The sequence below is a fragment of the Pipistrellus kuhlii genome, unplaced genomic scaffold (genome assembly GCF_014108245.1).
Source record: "Pipistrellus kuhlii isolate mPipKuh1 unplaced genomic scaffold, mPipKuh1.p scaffold_m20_p_56, whole genome shotgun sequence".
Classification (NCBI taxonomy): Eukaryota; Metazoa; Chordata; class Mammalia; order Chiroptera; family Vespertilionidae; genus Pipistrellus; species Pipistrellus kuhlii.
This window is the reverse complement of record NW_023425558.1, coordinates 1,914,472-1,932,713: the sequence shown is the minus strand read 5'-3', so window position 1 is coordinate 1,932,713 and position 18,242 is coordinate 1,914,472. Positions and strand designations below refer to the sequence as shown.

Genomic DNA, 18,242 nt, shown 5'->3' with positions numbered 1-18,242 from the left:
TGGGTGTGTAAGGGGGGCTGGCCCACCCGCCTGCCCACCAGGCAGGGCTCAGCTGGGGATGGATGTGGGGGGCTGTGCCCAGGACGGGCCTGCCGAAGCTTCAGCCCCCAGCTCGGCCCAGACCCCGCACTGGTTCCACCTCTCCAAGCACCTCTGACCCGGGCCGGCTGCCCCGTGCTCGCTGGCTCCATGCCCCCCCCGCCCCCGGCGGCTGTGGCCGGAGCCCTGGCTTTCCCTGCCTGACGGGAGGGTCCTGAAGGCTCCCGCCAAGGGCGCTGGGCGCTGCCCGCCTCACCCCGGAGCCGAACGTCCCCCGACCACGCTGAGCGGCCCCCGCCCCCCGCTGGGCCGAAAAGCAAACAGGGAAGGCGGGAAGGCGGGCGTGGGGCGGCGGGTTATCGGCTCCCTGGCCTCCGGGCGCACGGTGTCCGGGGAGCGAGTGTTTGTTCTCTGTGGCGGCCTGTGTGTGTGGGGGGCTGTGGGGGGCCTGTGTGTGTGTGGGGGCTGTGGGGGGCCTGTGGGGGGCCTGTGTGTGTGTGGGGGCTGTGGGGGGCCTGTGGGGGGCCTGTGTGTGTGTGGGGGGCTGTGGGGGCCTGTGGGGGGCCTGTGTGTGTGTGGGGGGCTGTGGGGGCCTGTGGGGGGCCTGTGTGTGTGTGGGGGGCTGTGGGGGCCTGTGGGGGCTGTGGGGGGGGCTGTGGGGGCCTGTGGGGGGCCTGTGTGTGTGTGGGGGGCTGTGGGGGCCTGTGGGGGGGCCTGTGGGGGGCCTGTGGTGGGGTTTGAGGGGGGGCCTGTGGGGGGCTGTGGGGGGCCTGTGGGGGCTGTGGGGGCCTGTGGGGGGCCTGTGGGGGGGGCCTGTGGGGGGGTTGAGGGGGGGCCTGTGGGGGGGCCTGTGGGGGGGCCTGTGGGGAGCCTGTGGGCGGACCTGTGGGGGGGCCTGTGGGGGGCCTGTTGGGGGGTCTGTAGGGGGTTTTGTGGGGGAGTTTGAGGGGGGCTTGTGGGGGTCCTGTGGGGGTCCTGTGGGGGGGTTTGAGGGGGGCCTGTGGGGGGTTTGAGGGGGGCCTGTGGGGGGCCTGTCGGGGGGGCCTGTCGGGGGGGCCTGTGGGGGAGTTTGAGGAGGGGCCTGTGGGGGGCCTGTAGGGAGGGCCTGTGGGGGGGTTTGAGGGGGCCTGTGGGGGGCCTGTAGGGGGGGCCTGTGGGGGGCCTGTAGGGAGGGCCTGTGGGGGGGTTTGAGGGGGGCCTGTGGGGGGCCTGGGGGGGCCTGTGTGGGGGTTTGAGGGGGGGCCTGTGTGGGGTTTGAGGGAGCGCTTGGGGAGTGGGGTGGCTGGCCCCATCTGAGACTTGGTGGCTGGTTGCCAGGTGTGGTGCCATTGAAGTCGGGCTGGGGTGCCCCTGCCCCGAGTCTGACGGTGGTGGGGTGGGTGGGGGTGACGTTGGGTGCCGGCGGCTGGGTGGCCCCCCCTCGCTGTGGCCTCAGGGACGGGGTGGGCGGGGGCTCTGGGTCTTCTCTCAGGACACGGGTCCCACCACAGCCCTCCCCACCTCATCCCTTCTAACTCCACCACTTTGGGGAGAGGGTTTCCACATCTGATCTTGGGGGACACAAACGTGCAGTCCCTAGCGGGGTGACATGCTGTGGGGACATTCCCGTTTGGGCAGGACCCCCCGAGGCACAAGCTGGGGGTCTCTGTGGAAAGGCGTGGCTCAGAGCTGGCGGCCGAGCAGCTTCCTGGAGGAGGCGGGCTGGAGGAGGGGCAGCAGAGGCCTGGGGGCCTCGGGGCGGGAACAGAGCCGGGCGGGGTGTCCTGGGCTAGACGGATGGGATGGGAAGAAGTGGGTAAACTGAGGACAGAGGATGGGGAGCGGGGCCTGCCCCAAGGAGCGAGGGCAGCAGGGGATGGGCAGGGCGGGTGTCAGGGTCCCGGGGGATGCTGGCTCCCACCTGCTGTGGCCTGTCCACGGCCGAGGCCCCGGGCTCCTCAGCTCCCAGTGGCCAGTTCCTCATGGTCAACCAACGAGGGCGCAGCACGTGGCCCGGACAGGGCGGGTTTCCGGCTGCTCACGTGGAGGCCGCCCTGGGAGCCCGAGGCAGCTGCCAGGGCCCCGATCTCGTAGGGCTGGAGGCCAAGGCCCCCCGGAGCTGGGAGGCAGGGCGGGCGTGTAGAGGGCCTGCTTTCTTTCTTTTCTTTTCTTTTCTTTTCTTTTTTTTACATATATATATATATATATATTTTTTTTAAATATATATTTTATTGATTTTTCACAGAGAGGAAGAGAGAGGGATAGAGAGCCAGAAACATCGATGAGAGAATCATCGATCAGCTGCCTCCTGCACACCCCGTACTGGGGATGCGCCCACAACCAAGGTACATGTCCTTGACCGGAATCGAACCTGGGACCTTTCAGTCCGCAGGCCGACGCTCTGTCCACTGAGCCGCGCCGGCCAGGGCTAGGGCCCTGCTTCCTTACGTGGCCTGACAGGCTTGCTGGCATTCACCGCAGGGAGACGGAGACTGAACAGATGGGGAAGCCGGGGCTCAGAGAGGTGCAGGGAAGTGGAGGCCCCAGCCTCCTCGGGCCCAGCCTGAGCGCCCTCCCAGGAAAGCGGCCTCCTGGTCCTGGCGGGCGGGCGGGCCCGGGGCCGGGCCCACAGCTGCGGACAGTTCAGAGGTGGGGTCAGGTGACCGCCGGGCTTGGGTCCAGGGGGTGAGCCTCCGCAGGGGCAGGGTTCCCACCACAGGGGCCCACAGGGTAGGTGTGGGCAGGCACACACGGTCGTGCCTACACGCGTGTGTTCAGGTCCGTGGGCACACACACACTGCTTACACACACGTGGAAACACCCCAGAGGAAACACGGAGGTGGCTGGACACACACTGCTTACACACGTGTGTGGTTCCTCACCTGCTCGCAGGCTCACACGAGGGCTCAAGTGCACACACCTGCGCCAAAGGCACAGCTTTCTGGATGGAGAGCGGGCTCCGCGCGCCCCCTGCTGGCGCGTGTGAGCATTGGCGTGTCCGCCCCCGGGGAGAGCGGGCTCCGCGCGCCCCCTGCTGGCGGGTGTCAGTATTGGCGTGTCCGTCTCTGGAGCCTGGGGGAGTGGGAGGGGTGGATGGGACCCCCTGGAGGGTCCTGGGTCTGGCCGGAGCGGGCTCTGCGGGGCCCGGGCACAGACCCTTCCCCTCCCCACACTCCTGAGCATCTGCACGGGCCTGGAGGGGCTGGTGTGGGGCTCTGGGGTGCACCTGGCTGGAGGGACCCGGGGGTCCCCAAGTTCTCTGTGGCTGTCCCGAGCCCTCCTGTCCTGCAAAGGGGCAGTGGGGGCAGCTCCATCCTGCAACCCCAGGCCCAGGCGGGCGCCCCCACCTGCCGCTGGTGAGAACAGGTGACCTCGGTGCCCCTCCCCGCCTCCCCGGCCCCCCTCTCCAAGCCCAGCAGGTGGGAGTCAGGAGGCGCCCCAGCCCCTGCCTTTCCCTCTCACACTTCCTCAGCCCAGCTCTGCGTCTCTTCCCCTGCTGGGGCCCTGTCCCGCCCCCAGACCTGGGCATGGCCCCGGGGGCTGTCCCAGCATCGCTGCCCCACACCCGCCCCCCGTGCCCCTGCAGGTGAGGGGGGTGGTTCCCATTCAGACTCGGGCCCGGGGCTCAGCCTGCTCACTCAGGGCCTGGCCGGTGGCTGTGGGGGTGCTGCAGGAGCAGGGTTGGGGGGCAGTTGGTGGTCCCCAGGATGGAAGCTCGTCCCCCCTCTGCTGGCCCTCCTGGCTTCTCTGGGGGCTTCAGGTCACTGTGACACACGCCCCGAAATGTGGGGTGCTGAGACCAACCCAGACATGCCCCTGGGCCAGTCCCTGTGCTGGGGCCACCCCCAGGGAGAGGGCCCACCCAGCAAGGCCCTGGCCTCCCAGCTCCCCGCAAACTGGACGGCTGCCTCGGCGGCCTCGCGGGTGCAGGCTCATGGGCGGGCAGCGGGGGGAGGTGCCTGGCCCGAGGCCCCCACACCCAGCCAGCTGTGCACCCCTCCCAGCTGCCCCCAGGCAGGGCCCCCACGTCCCTGCCTGTGTCCTCAGGGGCCCCTGGACACTCCCTCACCTCTGTCCCCCAGCACAGGGGGGGGAGGGCCGCCCGCAGTGGGTACACGGGCACTGCCCGCCCTCCACAGCGGAAGCTATTGACGCCGCTGTGTGCAGAGCCTGAGGGTGGAGCCTGGGGCAAGTGGTGGGGTCAGACCCCCGAAACACCCCCACCCGGGAGCGTCTCCCCCTCTCCTTTCTTCCCTCCAGTCCCCTCTCCAGTTCTGCCCGCTGCCCCCACCCCAGGGTGCCTAGTGAGCCGCTGCGGGGGCGGGGCGTGAGGAGCAGGGCCTGGAGGTGAGGGGGGGAACCTCCTGTGGCTGCAGCCCCGGTTCCAGCAGAGGGCGCCCTGCCAGGTCTCCCAGCTTGTCTCAGGTCTGGCTCACTGTGGAGGAGAAGCCTGCAGGCCCAGCCTGGGCTCTGGGTCCGAGGGGGGTGGTCTGCTGGGCGTGGACGGGGTCTGGGTGGGAAGGACTCAGGAATAAGGAGGCCCTGCTAGCTGGCCCAGGAGACCCTGTGGGAAGTGGCCTGCCCCATGCTGGCTGGCACGGCTCTCAAACGTGGTCCTGCACGCCTGCCCTGGGCTCCCCCATCACCCAGCCCAGCCCGGCCCTAAGTTTCCACCCTTGGCCTTGTGCCCACACCCTGGCCCTAAACGCCCCCACCCGCCTCACCTCCTCCCTCCCCAAGCCCCTGGCCCAGCACCATGACGCTCACCCCATCCGGGCTGACCCCCCAAATCTGCCATCCTCAGCCCCTCCCCCAACCCCAGCCGGTTTAGGCCACGGCTCAGGAGACGCAGGTGGGTCCCCACGGGCTGCGCCCACGTGTGGCCGTCAGACCCTGCGCCTCTGGCCACACGGGTACGTCCTCGGGGCTGCAGGCCTGACCCTCCTCTGCCCCTGGCTGCAGCCCCGCTTCTGTGGCCGGGAGAACGTGGCGCCCCGGCTGACCCCCCACCCCCCCGGAGGTGAGGCACGAAGGCCGTTCCCGCCCTCCGGCCCGGCCAGGAGAAGCCGGTTCTCGCAGGCCTGGCCGCTCCCGGAAGGGACCGGAGGGCGTGGTGCGGCCCCTGCCCTGCCCGCAACAGGACCTGGCCATAAAGCGGGCGGCGGGCGGGCGGGCGGGGGCTGCGGCGAGGACTCCAGCCCTGCCAGCCTGGCCCCCAGCTGTCGGCCGTTCCCGGAACTGGCACCTTTGTTTGTTCCTTGAAGGAGCGGGTGGCATCGCCCGGCCGGGCCCTGGCAGGCCTCTCTGCAGGCCCTGGGCAGTGGGCAGGTGGGGGCCGGCTCCCCTGGGGGCTCTGCGGCCGGCACCCCGAGCCTGGGTGCTGGGGACTGCAGGCGCAGCCCCGCCCCCACCCGACAGCAGGACAGGCGTCCGGGGCGGCCCTGGCGACCGGGCAGGGAACCCTCAGCCCCTCCCCAGGCTGGGCCTGGCGCCGCCCCCAGGTCCGCTCGCCCCTCGAGAAGGGCTGGCCCCTGGAGAAGGGCCGTGTGGGAGGAGCAGCCGCAGCCCCGGGCCGTGGCGGGGCCGTGGCTGGGCCGTGGCCGGGCCATGGTGGGGCCGTGGCCGGCCCGTGGCGGGGTTTCCGTGTGGGAGGCTGTTCGTCGGAATTGTGGCTGTCGCTGCCATGGCTCTGAGCGGAGACACACGCTGACAGGCCCGCCCCCGCCCTCCACGCCAATGTGGAGCATGTCCCCGTGGCCCAGGGGAGTCCCGGGGGGCAGGGCCCGGGGCGTGGGCACAGTGTCCTCCCTCCCCCCTCCCCCGGCACAGCGTCCTCCCTCCCCTCCCCCGGCACAGCGTCCTCCCCCCCTCCCCTCTCCCCCGGCACAGTGTCCTCCCCCCCTCCCCCGGGGCAGCGTCCCCCCCTACCCCCTCCCCTGGCACAGTGTCCTCCCTCCCCCCTCCCCCGGGGCAGCGACCTCCAGCCCCTCCCCCGGCACAGCGTCCTCCCTCCTGCCCTCCCCCCTCCCCCGGCACAGCGTCCTTCCCCCCTCCCCCGGCACAGCGTCCTCCCTCCTTCCCTCCCTCCTCCCCCAGTACAGCGTCCCGGGGGGCAGGGCCCGGGGCGTGGGCACAGCATCCTCCCTCCTCCCCTCCCCCGGTACAGCGTCCTCCCCTCCCCCCCTCCCCCGGCACAGCATCCTCCCCCCCTCTCCCGGCACAGCGTCCTCCCCCCCCTCCCCTGGCACAGTGTCCTCCCTCCCCTCCCCCGGTACAGCGTCCTCCCAGCCCCCTCCCCTGGGCAGGTACACAGCCCCTTCCTCTTTAGGCAGGCGGGACCCACTGCGGATCGGGGCTGCCCCGGGTGGGGGCTGTGAGTGATGCTGCTGGGGTGGTGAGCAGAGACCTCTGCACCTGCTGTCGCTTCCTTTGGGGGTGAGCCTGGAGGGGGCGTCGGGGGGCCACAGAAACCCTATTGTAACTGTCAGAGGACCCTCCCCCCGGCCCCCCAGCAGCACGGGGCTCCAGTTTCCCCGTGTCCTTCTGCACGTGCTGCTCTGCGGCCGGCCCTGGCCTCGCCTCGGCCGCTTCCTGCAGGGCCGGCTTAGAGACCAGACCCCTCGGCCCCCCATCAGACCCCCACTCCCTGGGCCCTCACTGCTGCATTGGGGAGCTCCCATGCCAGCCCTAGCCCTAACCCTAGCCGGCTCCTCCATCAGGAGCTGGGGCCCTGCCAGGCCCGGCGTGTCCCTAGCAGGCGCCCAGGTGCCCACGTGGCTGGGCTCTGAGGCCGGGAGGTGGGCGGGAGGAGGCCTGGCTGCTGCTCGGCCGGCCCCGAGGCTCCGGCTCCTGCGGGCGGTGGGCGGACAGGCTGTGCCGGCTGCATTTGCCGTCTGTATGGGCCTCGGTTTACGGCTGGGCTCGGTGTGAGCGGGCGGCGGGCAGGAAGCGGTGTTTATGGCCGGGCCGAGCCCGGGGGAGGCCTGCCCCCTCCCTGTGTGACGGGCCCACGTCAGCCGGCCGGCCAGAGGGTGACGCTCAGGGCCAGGCCGTCGCCTGGCCTCTGTGGACAGATACCAACGGGGACAGTTCCAGGGGCAGCCCTGGCGGTGCCCGCTGCGGCCGGCGGCTGAGGTTCCCTCAGCTTCTCCTCTCCCCTCCTTGTCTCCCCAGCATTGCCCCTAGGGGTTAGGTTTAGGGCTAGGGTTAGGGTTAGGGTTAGGGTTAGGGTTAGGGCTAGGGTTAGGGTTAGGGCTAGGATTAGGGCTAGGGTTAGGGTTAGGTTAGGGTTAGGGTTAGGGTTAGGGCTTAGGGTAGGGCTAGGGTTAGGGTTAGGGTTAGGGCTATGGTTAGGGTTAGGGTTAGGGCTAGGGTTAGGGCTAGGGTTAGAGTTAGGGTTAGGGTTAGGGTTAGGGTTAGGGCTAGGGTTAGGGTTAGGGTTAGGGTTAGGGCTAGAATTAGGGTTAGGGTTAGGGTTGGGGTTAGGGCTAGGGTTAGGGCTAGGGTTAGGGTTAGGGTTAGGGTTAGGGCTAGGGCTAGGGTTAGGGTTAGGGTTAGGGTTAGGTTAGGGTTAGGGCTAGGGTTAGGGTTAGGGTTAGGGCTAGGGTTAGGGTTAGGGTTAGGGTTAGGGTTAGGGTTAGGGTTAGGGTTAGGGTTCGGGTTAGGGCTAGGGTTAGGGTTAGGGCTAAGGTTAGGGTTAGGGGTAGGGCTAGGGTTAGGGTTAGGGTTAGGGTAGGGGTTAGGGTTAGGGTTAGGGTTAGGGCTAGGGTTAGGGTTAGGGTTAGGGTTAGGGTTAGGCTAGGGTTAGGGTTAGGGTTAGGGTTAGGTTTAGTGCTAGGGTTAGGGTTAGGGTTAGGGTTAGGGTTAGGGCTAGGTTTAGGGTTAGGGTTATTGCTAGGTTTAGGGTTAGGGTTAGGTTTAGGGCTAGGGCTAGGGCTAGGGTTAGGGTTAGGGTTAGGGTTAGGGCTAGGGCTAGGGTTAGGGTTAGGGTTAGGGCTAGGGTTAGGGTTAGGGCTAGGATTACGGCTAGGGTTAGGGTTAGGGCTAGGATTACGGCTAGGGTTAGGGCTAGGGTTAGGGTTAGGGTTAGGGTTAGGGTTAGGGTTAGGGTTAGGGTTAGGGTAATTGCTAGGTTTAGGGTTACCGTTAGGTTTAGTGCTAGGGTTAGGGCTAGGGTTAGGGTTAGGGTTAGGGTTAGGGTTAGGGTTAGGGCTAGGGTTAGGGTTAGGGTTAGGGCTAGGATTAGGGCTAGGGTTAGGGCTAGGATTAGGGCTAGGGTTAGGGTTAGGGTTAGGGCTAGGGTTAGGGCTAGGGTTAGGGTAGGGTTAGGGCTAGGGTTAGGGTTAGGATTAGGGTTAGGGTTAGGGCTTTGGTCAGGGTTAGGGCTAGGGTTAGGGCTAGAGTTAGGGTTAGGGTTAGGGCTAGGGTTAGGGTTAGGTTAGGGTTAGGGTTAGGGTTAGGGTTAGGGCTAGGGTTAGGGGTAGGGTTAGGTTAGGGTTAGGGTTAGGGTTAGGGTTGGGTTAGGGCTAGGGTTAGGGTTAGGGTTAGGGTTAGGGTTAGGGCTAGGGCTAGGGTTAGGGTTAGGGTTAGGGTTAGGGTTAGGGTTGGGTTAGGGCTAGGGCTAGGGCTAGGGCTAAGGTTAGGGTTAGGGCTAGGGTTAGGGCTAGGGTTAGGGTTAGGGCTAGGATTACGGCTAGGGTTAGGGTTAGGGCTAGGATTACGGCTAGGGTTAGGGCTAGGGTTAGGGTTAGGGTTAGGGTTAGGGTTAGGGTTAGGGTTAGGGCTAGGGTTAGGGTTAGGGCTAGGGTTAGGGTTAGGGCTAGGATTAGGGCTAGGGCTAGGGTTAGGGTTAGGGCTAGGGTTAGGGTTAGGGCTAGGATTAGGGCTAGGGTTAGGGCTAGGGCTAGGGTTAGGGCTAGGGTTAGGGTTAGGGTTAGGGCTAGGGTTAGGGCTAGGGTTAGGGTTAGGGTTAGGGCTAGGGTTAGGGTGAGGGCTAGGGTTAGGGTTGGGTTTAAGTTTAGGGTTAGGGTTAGGATTAGGTTAGGGCTAGGGTTAGGGTTAGGGCTAGAATTAGGGTTAGGGTTAGGGTTGGGTTAGGGCTAGGGTTAGGGCTAGGGTTAGGGTTAGGGTTAGGGTTAGGGCTAGGGTTAGGGTTAGGGTTAGGGTTAGGGTTAGGATTAGGGTTAGGGCTAGGGTTAGGGTTAGGGCTAGGATTAGGGCTAAGGTTAGGGTTAGGGTTAGGACTAGGGTTAGGGTTAGGATTAGGGTTAGGGCTTGGGTCAGGGTTAGGGCTAGGATTAGGGCTAGGGTTAGGGTTAGGGTTAGGGCTAGAGTTAGGTTTGGAGTTAGGGTTAGGGTTAAGTTTGGGGTTAGGCCTAGGGTTAGTGTTAGGGTTAGGGTTAGGGTTAGGGCTAGGGCTAGGGTTAGGGTTAGGGTTAGGGTTTGGGCTAGGGTTAGATTTAGGGGTGGTGTTAGGGTTAGGGTTAATGCTGGGGCTAGGGCTTGGTTTAGGGTTAGGGTTAGGCTTAGGGTTAGGGTTGGGTTAGGGTTAGGGTTAGGGTTACGGCTAGGGCTAGGGTTAGGGTTAATGCTAGGGTTAGGGTTAGGGTTAGGGTTAGGGTTAGGGTTAGGGTTAGGGCTAGGTTTAGGGTTAGGGTTAGGGTTAGGGTTAGGGCTAGGGTTAGGGTTAGGGTTAGGGTTAGGGTTAGGGTTAGGGTTAGGGTTAGGGTTAGGGTTAGGGTTAGGGTAGGGTTAGGGGTAGGGTTAGGGTTAGGGTTAGGGTAGGGTTAGGGTTAGGGTTAGGGTTAGGGTTAGGGTTAGGGTTAGGGTTAGGGCTAGGGTTAGGGTTAGGGCTAGGGTTAGGGCTAGGGCTAGGGTTAGGGTTAGGGTTAGGGTTAGGGTTAGGGTTAGGGTTAGGGTTAGGGTTAGGGTTAGGGTTGGGTTGTTGTATTTTGGGGAGAGTCATAGGGTGTGGTTTTGTGTGCTCGTGGTTCTTTTCAGATCTTTTCTCCTGACCTTGTGCTTCTCTCTTCCCAAAGGTCACGTCGGGTCCTGTGGGCTCCCTATGTCTCTCGCTCTTGCCCTCCCGCTGTCTCCCAGCCCCCGCTGTCATTGTGGGGGGCGGAGGTGGGGGGCTCCCACAGAGGAACCCCGGCTGCCTGATCCAGGAAGACAGGAAGGAAGAGGAGACGTGGCCGCTCACACAGTCCCCGGAGCAGGGCGAAGGCAGGCTCGTGTTCGGCTCCTCCGAAGGCCGGTCCCTGGGGGCCAGAGCCACACAGACGCCCGAGGAAGACAACCACAGACTGACATCGCCGGGCACGGGTCTGCCGCTCCAGGCAGTTTAGCAAATTAAATCCGGCTCCGTATGGAGATCGCGGGCCGTGGGGTCACCGGGAACGCACAGCCGTTGACGGTCAAGGTCAATGCCGTTGCAGCGTCGCTGATGGAGAGACGAGCACACACCTTGTCCCGACAGATGCGAACTCAACACCGGCTCCGAGAGCTCAACCCCAGACCCCAGCAGACACGGACGGGGGGTGGGAGCCACCGGAGAGGCCCCTGGGGGGAAAGGAGACTTAGGTATAACTTTCAACAATAAAAAAATTAAAAAAAGATAAATAAAGATAAAAAAAAAACCCACAAATCAAAACCCAACAACAAAAACTCCCAAACAACACTCGTTCCTGCTGAGATCGCTCAGCGCGGTGGCGGGGACCAGCGGCCCGGGGTGCAGATTCCGCGCCCGCTGACGTAGTGCAGACGGATCCGGCCAGCCCCGCTGTCCGCCACCAGCACGCGTCTCCCCCGACAGCCGGGCGACCAGGAGGAGAGAGAGAGACGAAGACGCCAGGCGGTGTGGAGGCCACGGGGCCCCGCGCCAGCCCGACCCCCTCAGGCCTGCGGGGGCCGCGTGGAGGGGCTGGCAGCTCCCGGCGGGCAGTGCTGCGCCCGCCTGGTCCCTGACCCAGCTCCGCCTCACCGGACTGAGCCTGTCCGCCGTCTCTGGCGTCTAAGGAACACGCGTGTAAATGTCAGGTGCGTGCCCCACCTCCAGACCCACCGGGAGCCGAGCCTCTCCCGCGGTTTACTGTGGGAACTGTTGCCTGGTAACCTTCCTGCACCCACCTCTGCCAGAGAAGCATGCGTCTATCATTCCATCTCTTATCCAATCGCAGAGGTTTCCCACTGCTTTCTCCCGCCTCCCCTTCCCCCACACCTATCACCTGTGAGGTTGATGGAGCCCACCTGAGTGGCCCCTCTTTTTTAAACATATTTTATTGATTTTTTACAGAGAGGAAGGGAGAGGGATAGAGAATTAGAAACATCGATGAGAGCCAAAACAGGTTTGGCTCAGTGGATAGAGTATCAGCCTGCAGACTGAAAGGTCCCGGGTTCAATTCCGGTCAAGGGCATGTACCTTGGTTGCTGGCACATCCCCAGTAGGAGGTGTGCAGGAGGCAGCTGATCGATGTTTCTCTCTCGTCGATGTTTCAAACTCTCTATCCCTCTCCCTTCCTCTCCATAAAAAAATCAATAAAATATATTTTTTAAAAAAAGAAACATCGATGAGAGAGAAACATTAATTGATCAGCTGCCTCCTACACATCTCCTACAAGGTACATGCTCTTGACTGGAATCGAACCGGGGACCCTCCAGTCTGCAGGCTGACGCTCTATCCCCGGAGCCACACCGGTTAGCGAGAGGCCCCTCTCTCGATTGCAAAGTATAAACAAGGTGCAAACCCGCCGTCCCCAGAGCCTCAGCCCCGTCCGCTGGGATTCCGCCTCCCGGCGGCTGTGGGCCGTGTGGCAAAGATAAACGCACAATTCCCCACGGGTCTGGATGCTCTGACGCTCACAGCGTGAAGGACGGAGCAGAGCTGTCTGTGCGGGGACAGTGTTCTCTGCAGTCTGGGGGAGCAGGTGGGCTGACCAGAGAAGCCCACAGCGTCCATCCACAGAACCAGCTGAAGCAGGACCGTCAGGACTGGACACAGTCTGCTGTGCCCGGCCGGCGGGGCTCGGGGCCGAGCATCGCCCTGCGGACCAGGGGGTCAGGCTGGGTTCCCGTCAGGGCACACGCCCAGGTTGCGGGCTCCATCGCCGTAAGGAGCGTGCAGGAGGCAGCTGACCCCTGATTCTCTCATCGTTGCTGTTTCTACCTCTCCTGCTCCCTTCCTCTCTGAAATCAATAAAAATATGTTTTAAGAAATAAATAAAAAAAAGGACATTCCTTCACAGAAACATCTAGACAGCTGTCTGACCGGAGCGGGTGCCAGGCCTGGCCGAGGCGGCCGAGGAAGCGCACCCTCCCCGGTGAGGAGCCGGGGCCGGGCGGGGCAGCTCAGGGGCCCTCCTCCGCCCTCTCCCTCCGCCCGGGGCCGCCCCAGTCCCACTTCCTGATGAGTCAGGTTTGTGGACAGAGAGCTCAGAGCCGTCATCTTAGGCTGTTCCCTGGCGTCTTTGAGGCCTCCTCCCTGTGGTCAGTGTCCGGGCAAACACTGCCGGGCGTGGACCGGGCGTTGGGGGGAGTGCGGGCTCGGGCCTGGGCAGGTGGCCGGGCAGGTGTCCTGGGGCCCGAGGACATCACCTCCCGGTCCACAGGGAGCCCACCGGCAGCTTCCTCCTGTCCCTGAGGGGGACAGGACGGTCCCGGGGAGGGGGGCTTTGAGGGGTGCACAGCCCCCCGTCTGCACGTCAGCAGTGACAGAGCCCGTCTGAGGGCGCTGGGTCCGAGGCCCTGAATGGACGCGTCCGAGTGTGTTTCTGTCCCGATGTCTTGGGCTGCCCCCCTGCCCCCGTCTCACTGACCAGAGGGTCCCCTGGCCTGAGGAGCCCTCACCCCGCCTCCGCCCGCTCCGTCCACGTCCCACCCACCCCGGGGGCGGCCTGGTCCCCGCGCACGGCGGCCACACTGGCACCTGAGACGGGGCGGGGCCAGGAGGGGCGCTGGCAGACCCAGGGCTCAGGTCACCCGCTGCCCCGTCCAGAGGGGCCCCGCCTCCCCCTCCCAGGGCCGCCCGCTTCCAGGCGGGTCGAGAGGGGCCGCACGGGGCCCCGTCACCAGGGCCTCTCCATCCCCGCGGGCAGGGGCGCTGGCGTGGAAACCACTGTCTCCACCGGGACGTGGCTCTGGTCTGAACCCCGCCACGGGCTCCGAGCCCCTGCCCGGCCGGTCCCTGGCCTGCACTGGGCACGTGGGACGGGACGAGGGCTTCCCCAGGCCTGGGGCTCTCGGCTCCGGGTCACCCCCCAGACACCGGGGGGCTTGCCCTGGGGCAGGAGGTCCTGGTGCAGAGGCCGCTGCCTCCCCCCCACCGGGCGGCCCCCGAGCCTCAGCAACAGCGGCCGTGGACCGGCTCCGCTCACCCTGGGACCCGCGGACCCCAGGATGGGGGTGGCGTCCACCCCCGTGCCCGTCAGACGCCAGTCAGGGCCCATGCCTCCCAGGACAAGCGTGTGGGAGGGAGGCCTCTGGCCTGTCCCTCCAGCTGCGCGGCGGGTGCCCGGGCCCCCAGGGCGAGGGTGGGCTGGACCCTGGTCCTCAGGGCGTCTGCAGGGGGCTGTGGGCTGGCCACAGGTCACCTCTGTGGGCGAGAGGGCGGCCCAGGGGACCCGCATGGCCCTGTGCTCCCCTGGGGGTGGCGTGGGGGCGGGGGCAGCGCAGGGACTGAGCCCACGCCTGCACAGGGCGTTTCTGGGACCCCAACCCCACCCCCTGGAGGACGGCAGCTCCTGGCCAGGCCCCTGGGCCTCAAAGGCAGTGATTCCTGGGAGGCCCCTGGCAGGGCTCCCTGCATTCCAGTTCCATTAACTCCGAGGAGGGACCCCCTGGGACAGAGGGATTATAGGGGGGCTGGCGGGAGCAGAGGCCCCACGGTGGGCAGCACCCCAGGAGCCCACACCCTGGCTGCCCTGGGTGCTGGGTGCAGGGAGAGCTTGGGGCCTGGGGGGCGGCTGGACAGGGCCTGGAGGGGAGAGGGGTGGACTGGGTGGGTCTGTCTATTGGACCTGGGGCTGGGCAGGGGGATGGGGCCGGGAGCCTGCAGGACATGCTTCCGGCCGGACATCCCGGGAGGGGGTGCAGGGAGGGACCGAGGTCCGCAGGGCGTGTGCGGCTCCCGGTAATTGGGGAGGAGGGAGATTACCCAGGGAGACAAATAAATAAAAAGATAAATCTGCGATAACTGAGTCAACATCTCCTCACGCAGCCCCGGAGCCCCCACAGCTGTCCCTCCGTCCCTGGGCAAACGCCCCACCCGCCTCGCCCTCCCTGCCCGCCCCGCCTCTGAGGGCCCCTGGGCCATATAAGGCCCGGCCCCCAGCCCAGGTCGCTCTCCCACACTGCCTGCCGCCACCATGGGGCAGCCGCTCGCCTGCCTGCTGGGCCTGTGCCTGGCCCTGGCCACGGCCGGGGGCTCGGAGCTGCGGAGAGGTGAGGGGTGGCAGGGCATCCCGGCCAGAGAGGCGCCTGGAGTGGAAGGGGTCTCCGCCCAGACTTCGGGGGCCGGCCTGTGGGCGCCCCGCAGCTCTGCCCCCTGGCATTGGGTAGAAGGAAAGAGGGAGGAAGGAGGGACAGAAGGACAGGTGGTTTGGGGTCCCACTGCCCCTCCGAAGGTGACCCCTGGCCAGGGTGTGTTGGGGCGGGGCCGGGTGGCAATAGCCCAGCCTGTCTGTGAGCCTGGGGGCGGCCCGGGGGCCCAGCTGGGGGCCAGGCCCAGGCTTCGGGGCTCTCAGGGGCCAGGTCGGGGTCACTGGGCCTGGAAACCCGGGCAGCTGGGACGGGACATCCCTGTCCCCAGGCGGGGAGGGGCCACTGAGGGTCCGGGGAGGGGAGGGCCCGCTGAGGGTCTGGGGAGGGCCCGCTGAGGGTCCGGGGAGGGGAGGAGAGGGGCCGCTGAGGGTCCGGGGAGGGGAGGAGAGGGCCCGCTGAGGGTCCAGGGAGGGGAGGGGAGGCCCTGCTGAGGGTCCGGGGAGGGGAGGGGAGGCCCTGCTGAGGGTCCGGGAGGGGAGAGAGGGCCCGCTGAGGGTTCGGGGAGGGCCCCGCTGAGGGTCCGGGGAGGGGAGGCCCCGCTGAGGGTCTGGGGAGGGGAGGCCCCGCTGAGGCCCGGGTCCCGGGGAGGGCCCCGCTGAGGGTCTGGGAGGGAGGCCCCCGCTGAGGTCTGGGGGAGGGGAGGGCCCCGCTGAGGGTTCGGGAGGGCCCCGCTGAGGTCCGGGGAGGGGAGGCCCCGCTGAGGGTCTGGGGAGGGGAGGGCCCGCTGAGGGTTCGGGGAGGGCCCCGCTGAGGGTCCCGGGGAGGGGAGGGCCCCGCTGAGGGTCTGTGGAGCGGAGGCCCGCTGAGGGGTCTGGGAGGAGGCCCCGCTGAGGGTTCGGGGAGGGCCCCGCTGAGGGTCGGGGAGGGGGAGGCCCGCTGAGGGTCTGGGAGGGGAGGCCCCGCTGAGGGTCTGGGGAGGGGAGGCCCCGCTGAGGGTCTGGGGAGGGGAGTCCCGCTGAGGGTTCGGGAGGGCCCGTCTGAGGGTCTGGAGGGGAGGCCCCGCTGAGGTCTGGGAGGGAGGCCCCGCTGAGGGTTCGGGGGAGGGCCCGCTGAGGCCCGGGTCCGGGGAGGGGAGGCCCCGCTGAGGGTTCGGGGAGGGCCCGCTGAGGCCCGGGTCCGGGGAGGGGAGGCCCCGCTGAGGGTCTGGGGAGGGGAGGCCCCGCTGAGGCCCGGGTCCAGGGAGGGCTGCCCGGGACGGGTCCGGCCGCTCACCCGCCCGCCGCCCGCAGAGAGCAGAGCCCGGAACCACGGCCACAACGTCTGCAGCACCTGGGGCGACTTCCACTACAAGACCTTCGACGGCGACGTGTTCCGCTTCCCCGGCCGCTGCGACTACAACCTGGCCTCCGACTGCCGCGACGCCTACCGGGAGTTCGCGGTGCACCTGCGGCGCGGCCCGGCCGGCGTGGAGCACGTGCTGCTGAGCGTCAAGGACGACACCGTCTACCTCACCCGCCGGCTGGTGGTGGTGAACGGGGCCATGTGAGTGCCGGGAGGGGGCTGCGGGGCCGGGGTTCAGGCCACGGATTCACTCACAAACCAGAGGAGGCCCAGGCGCCCCGGCCCGCGGACGGGAACCGGGACCGGCTTTATCGGTCCGGCGGCTCAGGGCCCTCTGCCCGGCACCCGCTGGGCTGGCGGACAGCGGGCATCCGGGCGGGAGTTTCAGAGGCAGGAGGCCAGGGAGCCCCTCCCCGGCCGCTACTGCCCCACCGTGACTGCCCGAGGGCTCCCCTGCAGGGGCCGGCCGGGCTGGGCTGGGGGTGGCTGCAGGGCTCCAGAGGCCCAGAGTTTGGGGGCTCAGTGCCAGTTTGGGGGGGCAGGGGCAGGAGAGAGCCTGCTCTCCTCCCTCCTTCCTCCTGGGCGCCTGGGGGCTGCCAGCACAGGAGAGGGCGCGGGAGCCGGGCAGGCGGGGGAGGCTCCCACAGGGGGGCTGGCCCCTCTGGCGGGGGGCGGGGAGGAGGAGGAGGCTGAGCGATGCCCCCGCCCCCCCGCAGGGTCAGCACCCCCCACTACCGCTCGGGGCTGCTCATCGAGAAGAATGACGCCTACACCAAGGTCTTCTCCCGCGCCGGCCTCACCCTCATGTGGAACCGCGAGGACGCACTCATGGTGGGTGGGGGCGGGGGGCACAGAGCCCACTGGGCGGGGGCCCTCCCTGATGCCAGGACCCCCTCCCCGCTGACCCGGCCCTTCTGCTGAGCTGACGCCCAACCACACGAGGGCGGGAGGGGCCTGGCTGAGGGGCTCCCGCTGCCCTGCCTGGGCCCGGCTGCCAGGGCGCTCACCGCCCCCTCCCCGCAGCTGGAGCTGGACAGCAGGTTCCGGAACCACACGTGTGGGCTCTGCGGCGACTACAACGGCCTGCAGACCTACTCGGAGTTCCTGTCGGACGGTGCGGCTCCGGGGCCTGGCAGGCGGGGGGTGTGCATGCGTGTGTGTGTGCGTGTGCATGCATGCCTGCGTGTGTGTGTGTGTGTGTGTGCGCGTACGTGTGTGTGTGTGCATGCGTGTGTGTGGGTGCTGGCTCCTGGCGCCCCTGACGGGCTGTCCACCCCCAGGCGTGCTCTTCAGTGCCCTGGAGTTCGGGAACATGCAGAAGATCAACAAGCCGGGGGAGACGTGCGACGACCCCGAGGAGGAGTCGGCCCCCCAGTCCTGCTCTGAGCATGTGAGTCGGGGGACCCCGGCCCAGGACCCCCAGGGCGGGCGCTGCTCCTCCCCCACCCCGCCCCGCCGGGAGCCGGGAGGGAGGTGGGAGCAGCCGGCTCGCGCCCACACCGCCCGCCCGCCCGCAGCGCGCCGAGTGCCAGCGGCTGCTGACGGCCGAGGCCTTCGAGGGCTGCCTGGACCTGCTGCCGCTGGAGCCCTACGTGGCCGCCTGCGCCCGGGACCGCTGCCGCTGCCCGGCCGGCGCCGCCTGCGAGTGCAGCACGCTGGCCGAGTTCTCCCGCCAGTGCTCGCACGCCGGCGGGCAGCCCTGGAACTGGAGGACCCCCGCGCTCTGCCGTAAGCGCCGGCCGGGAGGAGGCAGGGCCGGCGAGGGCGGCGGCCGGAGGGGAGGGAGGGAGGGAGGGAGGCCTGGGCCGGGCTGCAGCCTCTCTGCCTCTGCAGCCAAGACGTGCCCCGGGAACATGGTGTACCTGGAGAGCGGCTCGCCCTGCATGGACACCTGCTCCCACCTGGAGGTCAGCCACCTGTGCGAGGAGCACCGCATGGACGGCTGCTTCTGCCCCGAAGGTGCGCACGGCGGGGCCGGGCGGGGCACGGAGTCTTGGGGGTGAAGTCAGGGGACTGGTCCGGGCAGAGGGGACACGGCACTGAGGCCCCTCCCCTGCCTATGCCGTGGTGGCTGCTAGGAGTCCGGGGGGAGGGCACCCTCCTGGTGGCACTCAGTGGGCAGACCTCCTGCCAGGCCCGTGGGACTTAGAGGGCACTGCAGGGGCGGGGGCGGGGGCCAGCGGTGTGGGACCAGGGTGGGGGGTCAGTGGTGTGGGGTCAGTGGTGTGGGGTCAGTGGTGTGGGGGTCAGTGGTGTGGGGGTCAGTGGTGGGGTCAGCGGTGTGGGGGTCAGCGGTGTGGGGGTCAGTGGTGTGGGGGTCAGTGGTGTGGGGGTCAGTGGTGTGGGGTCAGTGGTGTGGGGTCAGTGGTGTGGGGGTCAGTGGTGGGGTCAGTGGTGTGGGGTCAGCG

General features: G+C 67.5%; 1 protein-coding gene across 1 annotated transcript in view; it reads left to right on the top strand.

Moving 5' to 3' along the window:
- The first annotated feature begins 14,326 nt into the window (after positions 1 to 14,326).
- MUC2 (mucin 2, oligomeric mucus/gel-forming) overlaps positions 14,327 to 18,242 on the top strand; it is a 41,275-nt gene continuing 37,359 nt past the window's right edge. Inside the window, 7 exon segments of the mRNA XM_045573789.1 lie at positions 14,327 to 14,454; positions 15,783 to 16,035; positions 16,551 to 16,665; positions 16,858 to 16,948; positions 17,115 to 17,224; positions 17,352 to 17,562; positions 17,668 to 17,793. Coding sequence (XP_045429745.1) covers positions 14,379 to 14,454; positions 15,783 to 16,035; positions 16,551 to 16,665; positions 16,858 to 16,948; positions 17,115 to 17,224; positions 17,352 to 17,562; positions 17,668 to 17,793 — 982 coding nt within the window. The 5' untranslated portion in view covers positions 14,327 to 14,378.